The 10,038-nt window shown below is 48.1% G+C and overlaps 1 protein-coding gene across 6 annotated transcripts; it reads left to right on the top strand.

Annotated features, from left to right (window-relative positions):
- Positions 1–1,387: 1,387 nt before the first annotated feature.
- On the top strand, positions 1,388–9,874 carry LOC307019695 (uncharacterized protein). 6 transcript variants are annotated; one of them, XM_079650748.1, is made up of 11 exons: positions 1,388–1,887; positions 2,136–2,292; positions 6,776–6,902; positions 7,093–7,434; positions 7,552–7,642; positions 7,974–8,049; positions 8,142–8,399; positions 8,642–8,813; positions 8,984–9,132; positions 9,223–9,451; positions 9,585–9,874. In XM_079650748.1, the coding sequence occupies exons 7-11, from the start codon at positions 8,270–8,272 to the stop codon at positions 9,640–9,642; spliced, it is 738 nt and encodes a 245-aa protein (XP_079506874.1). In that variant the 5' UTR covers positions 1,388–1,887; positions 2,136–2,292; positions 6,776–6,902; positions 7,093–7,434; positions 7,552–7,642; positions 7,974–8,049; positions 8,142–8,269; the 3' UTR covers positions 9,643–9,874. The 6 variants fall into 6 exon arrangements, with proteins under 6 accessions (XP_079506874.1, XP_079506876.1, XP_079506875.1 ...); XM_079650749.1 differs by lacking the exons at positions 1,388–1,887; positions 2,136–2,292 and adding an exon at positions 6,394–6,689 and having other exon boundaries at positions 6,789–6,902; XM_079650746.1 differs by lacking the exons at positions 1,388–1,887; positions 2,136–2,292 and adding an exon at positions 6,394–6,689 and having other exon boundaries at positions 7,203–7,434.
- The last annotated feature ends 164 nt before the right edge of the window (positions 9,875–10,038 follow it).

Below are 10,038 nucleotides of genomic sequence, written 5' to 3'. Positions count from 1 at the left end.
GAATTTACCCAGCTTATCAAACGACACGCGGAGACGAGGTTGGTTTTGAACATCCTCCAAATCTCCAACAGTACGCGCCTCATGAGGAGAGACGGAGTGAAAGGCAGCGTGTGGAAACTCCCTCGCAGCCCTTTTGCCTCACGGGCAGCGGCGGCGATGGCGTGGCTTGTCACCATGAAGACCATTACGGCACTTCACAGAGAAGCCTCTCCCCCCAGCAGTTCCATGGGATACAAGAAACACTCCTGTCATCCCAGGAACAGTGTCTTGCGCGGTTTTTACCCCCGCTATTTTTCTAAATCTCCTCTGTCCGGTGCGCGCGCTGTCCTGCTATGTGGCGCGCACGGCGGCCTGGCGCCGTTCTCAGCGCCTTTTCGTGCACTATAGAGAGAGCTCGATCGGGCAACCTCTGTCTGCACAACGGCTGTCACACTGGCTGTGTGAGGCTGTGTCACAGGCATACAGTATGTCTCCTCTGGGGTGGAGCCCCCGGAGAACATCAAGGCGCACTCCACCAGAGGAATTTCCTCCTCCACGGCTTTGCACGGAGGAATGTCAGTGGAAGATATTTGCACGGCTGCATCTTGGTCTTCCCCCTGTTCATTTATTCATTTTTATTTGAGGGATGTCTCCCATTCCTCTCTGACACACCCTGTACTGGGTGTCCTGTCGGGGTGAGTGACGTCAGGGAGCCAGCTGTGCGCCTCTCTCCTGCCTTTTGGCACGCGGAGAGCGGCCCATTTCCCCTCTTATAGGAGGGATGTTCCTTTTTCCTCTAACACACTTTGTACGGAGTGCCTGGTCAGAGTGAGTGACGTCAGGGATCCAGCTGTGCGCTCTCCTGCCTGTCTGCACGCAGAGAGCTGCTGTTCCCCCACTACGATCGCAGGACGAGGTGGGACTTTCGTCTCTACTTTCTCACAGCGGCCGGTATGTATTGTTCCCAGCCTTCACCCCGTCGGGAAGATAGGCATGTTTTGCTCTGTTCCAGGTACGGTGATGAGCCATTACGCATGGCACATCAGGCAGGGGGGTTTTATTGAGCAGGTATGTCTGTGCTTCTAGTGCCGGGCGGACCCAGTGGGGCGCAGACTACATCATGCTTCGCCCTTAACCCAATAGCGATAGCCTTAGAGGGCGAAGCCATATACGAAATAGAACTGAGGTTACCTACTGTAACCCCAGCTTCTATGAGTAAATGGCGCAGCCCTCTAAGTGCGGGGCCCCACTGGCTCTACGAATAGCTGAAGAAAAGTTATGTTGTATGGGAGCAGATTGCCGGGCCACCTTCCTATTTATACCGGAAGGAGGCCCGAGGGTGGGGCCCACCTTGCGGGTGGGCGTGGACTACAAGTGTTTCAGTGCTGCGCGGGGGCGCAGGGGGATTACCCAATAGCGATAGCCTTAGAGGGCTGCGCCATTTACTCATAGAAGCTGGGGTTAAAGTAGGTAACCTCAGTTTTACATTGTATTTCACCATTTGTAATCATGGTGCAGTATTGTGTTTGTGCAGGTTGCACAAATACCAGCCTGTCAGGACATCGAGTCCACTATTTCCCTAACAGGAAAAGAAAGCTAGCTAGCTTTCGGTCCTTGGTTCGTTTTGTGCAGACAAAGAGACGGGACTTCAATGCTGCGTCTGTGATGAAAAACGCGGTCGTTTGTGGCGCTCATTTTCGACCGGAGGATTATGAGTCAAGTGATGTGATGGAGTGCAGTATGGGATATCGAAGCCAGGACCGTGTGAGGCTGATAGCTAGTGCGGTTCCGTCAATACACACAGCTCCGGCAATACACACAGCTCCGGCAGCAGCAGCAGCAGGCTGGAGTGAGAGCTCGGGAGCGTCGGTCAGAGATTCAGCAAAACGAAAAAGTGAACTGTGCACCGTAAGTATTGTTTTTCTAACGTTTGCTAACTTCCAAATTAGTAAGTATAATGATTTCAATAATGACAATCAACGTGTGTTTAGTATTTATTGTTGTAAGTTAATGTTGCTAGCTTGTTAAACCCACTTGCTTAGTCATAATGGAAAATGTTAGCTAGAATTGGCGTGGGGACTTTATTTGCATATCTAATGGCGCAGTTGCTATTTATTTTCATGTGTAATCATGTGTGTCATGTGTGTGTTTTCAAGACTTTGGGAGACAACAGTGCTGCAGATTCACCTACAGCCAGTGATGCTGGGCTTATAGACCGAGAGCAAGAGGTCGTCTCTCCACTGGTTCCTCAGCCAACATCTGTGCTTCACTGCGGCTCACAGTGTAACCTCAGACCTTTCCATCGTTCATCAGGTAAATGTAACACAGAAGTAGCGCGCCCATTTTACATCAAAACGCGGTCAAGACTCTGCATAGTTTTTGTACATGTTAAAAACATATTAGAAAAACATCTCAGTATGATGCAGGCTGTTACAACTCCAAGACTTGCTATGACCTCAATAATTAACATATAAATGAATTAAAACATCTCAGCCCGAATGTCAACAAAACCTGAACATAAGCTTTGTAAAGGTAGATTGTATGGCAGGGCTGTTGTTTATGGCAGGCACAATTATATAATATATATCTTTTTATCCTAGCTGTCCAGGTACAGCCCAGGATGGTCAGTGTGGGGTGTCAGACAGAATCTCCACTGCCCAGTCCTGAACACAGTGATGATGAGTCATCTTCTGTATGTTACGATATCTGAGAGGACCCAAACGCAGGACACGGCAGAGTGTTCAAAAAGGGTTTATTAGTGAACAAAAGGTGCGGGAAGGATAATCCGGCAGGAGTGGCGAGGAAGTGGAGGCTGGTGACGACAACACGGCGGTCAGAGAATGATCCTGGAGCACAGGAAGAAAACACGTTAGCGTCAGAACATCCAGAAATAAGGTAGCTGATAATGCTGAGTAGCCTGGAGGTTTACCACTGTGGTTTAACAACGATCTGGCGCCGACAGGTTGTGGAGCCTCTGCTGATATGCCGTTGTAGATGGCTGATGAGAATCAGGTGTGAGGGTGAACAGCTGATTGCAGCAGGTGAGCCGGGAGCCAGAGTGACATCCACCACGCCCACACAACAGGCAAAGGGAAAACATCCCCAAGGAGGCCATAGCCCTCCCAATCCACGAGATATTGGAATCCCCTTCCACGGCGACGAACGTCCAACAATCGCCTGACGGTGTAGGTTGGGTGACCATCGATGATGCGGGGGGGTGGGGGAAGAGTCACTGGAGGAGACAAGGGGCTGCTGGCAACAGGTTTTAGCAGAGAAACATGAAAAGTAGGGTGAAACTTCATGTGTGGTGGAAGCTTGAGCTTGACTGCAGATGGGTTAACAACAGAGTCGATGATGAAGGGGCCGACATAACGTGGCGTGAGTTTTTTAGACTCTGTCTTGAGTGGGAGGTCTTTGGAGGAAAGCCAAACACTCTGACCTGGTAAGTAGTTGGGGGCCGGGGTCCTGTGACGGTCTGCGATGAGGCGGTTGCGGGCAGCGGAACGGAGCAGGGCGGCTCGGGTGTCCTTCCACACCTTACGACAGCGTCGAAGGTGGGTCTGAATGGAAGGAACAGCAACTTCCTCTTCCTGTGCTGGAAACAGGGGTGGTTGAAAACCCATGGCACAATGAAAAGGTGAAATACCTGTGGCTGCATTTGACAGGGAGTTGTGGGCATATTCGATCCATGGCAGATGTGGGCACCATGAAGAGGGGTTCCTGAAAGCCACACAGCGGAGAGCCGCTCCCAGGTCCTGGTTGGCCCGTTCCGTTTGCCCGTTTGTTTGAGGATGATAACCCGACGACAGGCTCACCGATGCTCCCAGAGCCCGACAGAAGACTTTCCAAACGTGGGAAATGAACTGGGGACCCCGGTCAGAAACGATGTCGGTGGGGATTCCATGTAGTCGAACAACGTGGTTGACCAGAAGATCTGCAGTCTCTCGGGCTGTGGGAAGCTTGGGGAGAGCAACAAAGTGTACCATCTTGGAAAATCTGTCCACAATAGTTAGGATGATGGTATTACCTTGTGAGAGTGGAAGTCCAGTAACAAAATCCAAGGCCACATGCGACCAAGGGCGACTAGGTACTGGCAGCGGGCGAAGCAGACCAGAGGGAGGTTGGTGGGAGGACTTGGCGCGGGCACATACTGTACAGGCAGCAACAAAGACCCTGGTGTCTTGAGCCATGGAAGGCCACCAGAACCGCTGTCTGAGGATAAACAGTGTGCGATGGACACCAGGATGACACGAGAGACGGGAGGCGTGTGCCCACTGCAGGACCTTGGAGCGGACAGAGATAGGCACAAAGAGATTATTAGCTGGGCAGTTACCTGGGTTAGGCTGCGCCCGCTGAGCCTCCTTAACAAGTGACTCAATCTCCCAAGTAACAGCCGCTACCACGCAGGAGGCAGGCAGGATGGTGTCTGGACCGGCAGCTGGTTCTTCGGAAGCAAACTGGCGAGAGAGAGCGTCCGGCTTGAGGTTCCGTGACCCTGGGCGGTAGGTAAGGGTGAATGAGAAGCGACCGAAATACAGAGCCCATCGAGCCTGACGGGAGTTAAGGCGCTTGGCAGTTTGGATGTAAGCCAAGTTTTTGTGGTCTGTCCATACAATAAAAGGGAGCTCAGCTCCCTCCAGCCAGTGTCTCCACTCCTCTAGGGCAAGTTTGACAGCCAGCAGCTCTCTGTTACCCACGTCATAGTTTTTCTCAGCTGGAGTGAGGCGGCGGGAGAAAAATGCACAAGGGTGTAATTTTTGGTCTCTTTCCGAGCGCTGGGAAAGAACTGCGCCTACCCCGGTGTTGGAGGCATCAACCTCCACAACGAACTGGCGAGAGGAATCAGGGTGGATGAGCACAGGGGCAGTGGTGAAGAGTCTCTTTAGCTCCGAGAAGGCTGCATCGCACTCTGGGGTCCAGGAAAAGCCAGTTGTAGGGGAAGTGAGTCTGGTTAAAGGGCCCGCCACTCTGCTGTAGTCTCTGATGAAGCGCCGATAGAAATTGGCGAAACCAAGAAACTGTTTCACTGAGGTTGGTTTTGGCCACCCTGCCACTGCTTGGATCTTCTCAGGGTCGGCCCTAATCTTTCCTCCCTCAACGATGTAGCCCAGGAATGAGACTGTGTTGACATGGAATGCGCATTTCTCCGCCTTCACAAAGAGTCTGTTTTCCAGGAGTCTCTGCAGCACCTGCCTGACATGGATAATGTGTTCCTCCTGGTTACGAGAGAATATAAGGATGTCATCCAAGTAGACGAAAACTGATCGGTTGAGGATGTCACGGAGCACATCGTTAACCATCGACTGGAAAACTGCTGGGGCATTCATCAGTCCAAAAGGCATTACCAGATACTCGAAGTGACCGAGTGGTGTGTTAAAGGCCGTCTTCCACTCGTCCCCTTCTCGGATTCTGACGAGGTGGTAGGCATTGCGGAGATCCAGTTTGGAAAAAATTGTGGCTTCCTGGAGGGGTTCAAAGGCAGAGTTGATGAGGGGTAATGGATATCTGTTTTTTACAGTGATGGTATTAAGACCCCTGTAATCAATGCAGGGCCGCAGTGAGCGGTCCTTCTTGGACACGAAGAAAAAACCAGCTCCGACCGGGGAGGAGGATGGGCGGATGACACCGGCAGCCAGGGAGTCATGGATGTAACTCTCCATGGATTTCCTCTCAGGGCGAGACAGGTTGAACAGACGGGAGGAAGGCAGAGGGGCCCCGGGAAGAAGGTCAATGGGACAGTCGTAGGGTCGATGAGGGGGAAGAGAAAGAGCTCGCTGTTTACTGAACACTTCTCCCAGGTCATGATATTCAGTGGGGACAGATGACATGTCAGGCGGCTCGATCTTGGGTGGTGGACTGGCGGTCTCTGCAGGCGGTAGGGCAGACTGCAGGCATGAGGATAGACAAAAACAACTCCAACTAAGGATTTTGCCAGTTACCCAATTAATCTGGGGGTTGTGTGTTCTTAACCAGGGATGGCCCAACACTATGGGGGCATGAGGTGAGGAAATTAGGTGAAACTGAATAACCTCACGATGGTTTCCAGACAGAATGAGGTTTACTGGCAAGGTGCGGTGAGTGACTTGGGCCAGGAATTTACCATTAAGAGCATTAGCATTAAGAGGTGAATCTAACACTTCGGAGGGAATTCCTGCCTGAACTGCAATATTAATGTCCAAAAAATTCTGGACACGGCAGAGTGTTCAAAAAGGGTTTATTAGTGAACAAAAGGTGCGGGAAGGATAATCCGGCAGGAGTGGCGAGGAGGCTGGTGACGACAACACGGCGGTCAGAGAATGATCCTGGAGCACAGGAAGAAAACACGTTAGCGTCAGAACATCCAGAAATAAGGTAGCTGATAATGCTGAGTAGCCTGGAGGTTTACCACTGTGGTTTAACAACGATCTGGCGCCGACAGGTTGTGGAGCCTCTGCTGATATGCCGTTGTAGATGGCTGATGAGAATCAGGTGTGAGGGTGAACAGCTGATTGCAGCAGGTGAGCCGGGAGCCAGAGTGACAGCCACCACGCCCACACAACAGGCAAAGGGAAAACATCCCCAAGGAGGCGGCTGGAAATGGACAGCCACCACACTGCAACCATGGACCACCCTGGGGATATGCCATGGAGCCCAGAGGAGGAAATGATGAGCGAGTCGTCTGACGAGGAACCATCAAAAGAGCCACTGCAGCGAACTAATGTTGATCTCAAGTAAGGCTTCTTTTCATTTTAGATGATGTGTACTGTATTAAAAATTGTGTCGGTCAGAAATAACAAGTGTTTTTTTTTTTTTTCAGTGCTGCTGACAAGTTCATTGTGTGCCAAACCCAGCTGATGTCCTTGTTCACCATTTGCCCTTCCTGTTGTGGGGAAACCCAGGGTAATGTGGAGCAGCAAGAGGGAACGTATATAAAGATAAAACAAGTAAGAGGATATGTGTGAATTCCACTGATAAAATAAAGGTTGTATCATAACCCGTATGTAAATGTTTGTTTTATTTTATTTTTATGTTTTATCAATTCACTGTGTCTATACTTCATTAGTTTTATGGTATAATTGATTTTTGACTGACTAAGAGTTGTACTGGCAATGTTCTGCTTTTCACATCTCTTAGGTATGTGCAGCATGTGGGTATGAATGTTTTTGGCAGAACCAGCCAATGCTGTACAGAAACATGCCAGCCTGCAACCAGCCTGTTACTGAATGGGGCCATACACTTTTCAGGTTATATGGCTACCCAGACAATACGGATGTTGAAACTGTTAGGGCTTCAGTGCATCAGTGTCGGCACCTTCTTCCGCCATCAACGCCTGTACACAATCCCTACTATCGTGCAGGCCTGGCAAACTGAGCAGGCTGGGATCATCCGAGAACTGAAGGAGATGGGGGGTGGGCTAATCCTCTCTGGTGACTGCAGCTAGAACACTTCAGCTTGTATTATTGATATCAAAAAGAGGTCAAAACAATTTTTAAATTACATTCATTTAGCTTTATCCAAAGCAACTTACAATAACTGCATTGCATTGTTTTTTGGGCTTTAACGTCTGAATTAAACTGTTTTTGACACTCATAGGTCAGACTCTCCTGGCCATTGTGCCAAATATGGCGCCTACTCTTTGATCGAGGACAGAATAAACAAGGTTTTGGATCTTCAACTTGTCCAGGTAAGTTAACGTTATCAGTCACACAAATCAGATATGCTTTCGTCTGATGTGACACGGTTAGTGATATGACTGCATAATGTTGTTTTACGGAGCTCAGAGGTCCCAAGCAGCACCTGGTGTGAACTAGAGGGTCTGAAACGCAGCATTGAATTCCTTAAGGAGCAACACATGCAAGTTTCAGCCCTTATTATGGACCGAAATCGCCAGGAAAAGACACACAAGAACGAACAGACATATGTACACACAAAGATTCTTGGCGCACCATATTAACAGCAACTACTACTTACTTACTAGTTAGTAAGTAATTATTGTGTTGTGTTTCACTCTTTAGGTTGCCAAGTGGGTGCGGGAGGAGTTGTGTCCAGGAGGAACGACTCATTTCTTTGATATCTGGCATATTGGTAAAAGTATGTATCTTGATGTTGGTAGGTTTGATTAGGCTGAAATTTGTTTATAATTACATTTTCTTTTTTAACATTTTGTTTCTGTTGTGAAACAGGTCTAGGGAAAGCTTTGGATGCTGCTGCAAAGGAGAGGGAGTGTGAGGACCTGAAGCTGTGGAGGCCAGCCATCATCAATCACCTGTACTGGACTGCAGCTTCCACTCCTGATGGAGATCCAGATGTGATGGAAGCCAAGTGGCAAAGTATGGTGAATCATGTTCAGGACATCCATGAACACGGCACTCCTGCATTTCCCTGCTGTGCACATCCACCTCTGGAGGGAGAAGCAAGGAACAAGGAGTGGCTGGAACCAGGTAACGTACTCTGTACACTGTGTTGCTGAAACATCTTAGTCGTCCTAGTGCTTGTTGGTGCTTAGTTTATTTTGGTTCCAGAGCAATCCATCAATATATAACCCAAAGTGTGCTAACACATTAACAAGGCGTTATATAAATAACACCTGATAGTATCACACAATCGTGCTTTATCAGTGTAGGTAATACATGCATATGTAGACAATTCTAGTAACATCAGAACAAAATATGTGTTTGTACAGGAACAACTGCAGCCATTAAACTGGAGAGGGTGACTTTGAGAACAGCATTGGTGAAGGATGTCCGGAAGTTGTCTCCACAGCATCAGACCTATTCCCTGGAGGCATTTCACTCCCTCATCCTCCACTTTGCACCAAAGCACACTGGGTTCTCCTTCCTTGGGATGTACAGCAGGTAAATATGATGTGATGTTGAAATAATGTGTATGGCTTAGGGATGTTAATAATTAACCATTTAACCGTTAACGAACAATACGAAGTTTAACCGACTAATGCTATCAGTGAAACAGTTTATTCACATATGTACAAACAACTTGTGAACTGCATAATCTGCTTTTTCTACAGGCTTCTCTTGGCAGCCCTGCACTTTAACCACAATAGCAGCAGAGAGGTTGCTCGAACCAGTGATGGTGAGGTGCGTTATGCAGTCCGCTACCCAAGGTTCTGCAAAAGTGGCTGGGTAGTTCGCCCTATCAAGGAGAAGCCATCATACGGTTAGCTGTTTTACTCGGTCCCTAAATATTATTTATTGTTTGATGCATCTATAATATCACTGAATGTGATCACTTGTTTCCTTCCTTCAGCATATGCTGCAGCCCTGATGGAGTCTCTGAGAGAGGGCTACTCCAGGTCACCAGAGACTCTACGAGAGAGCAGTGCAGTCTTGTCCTCCACTGCCCCTGCCCCCCTTTCCACTTCCTGCCAGGAGATCGCCAAGGATGAGGCAGTTGGCCTTTATCTGGCACGGCATTCCCGGTTTAACACAGGAAATGAGTGTGAAACCAGCAGATTCTGTGGTTCACAGTTTTCAGGGTAAGATTATTCTAAATTGACATTTGTTTATTTGTTAGATAAAACCTGGTAAGAGATTTTGATGGTGCAAAAATCAATATCAATATATAATAACAATATTTTCTTTCTCTCTTCATTGGATATGTTGGGACAGGTCCCAAAGCTTGCCGCTGTATTTACTCCCTCCATCTGACAGGAGGGAGCCTCGTTGAGCTGCGATAATAATATTACATAAATACTTCCATATTCATAAATGAAATGATATGCAAATGAAATGTTCTTGGCTGTGGACTTGTACTCTACATAATTATGTTGAGGTCATGGTAATCTAATTCAATAAACAATAACTGCAATGAACAGATAGCATTTTCTGACTCGTAAAATGATTGGATATGGTGTAATTTGTTAAATGATTCTGTGTTGAAAAATGTATATCTTTAAAAACTGCTTTGGTGTATTAGGGCGGGCCATACTATTTTTTTGTTGTTGTAAATCGATCGAGAGGAGTGTTCAAATAATGTATTTTGGTGGTTATTAATGAAAAGACACTATCTATCAATCAATCAATGTTTATTTGTGTAAATTGAAAAAATACCACATTTACAGCA

Source organism: Notothenia rossii, assembly GCF_949606895.1.
Source record: "Notothenia rossii genome assembly, chromosome: 9".
NCBI classification, from domain to species: domain Eukaryota; kingdom Metazoa; phylum Chordata; class Actinopteri; order Perciformes; family Nototheniidae; genus Notothenia; species Notothenia rossii.
This window is presented reverse-complemented; position numbering and strand designations above follow the sequence as displayed.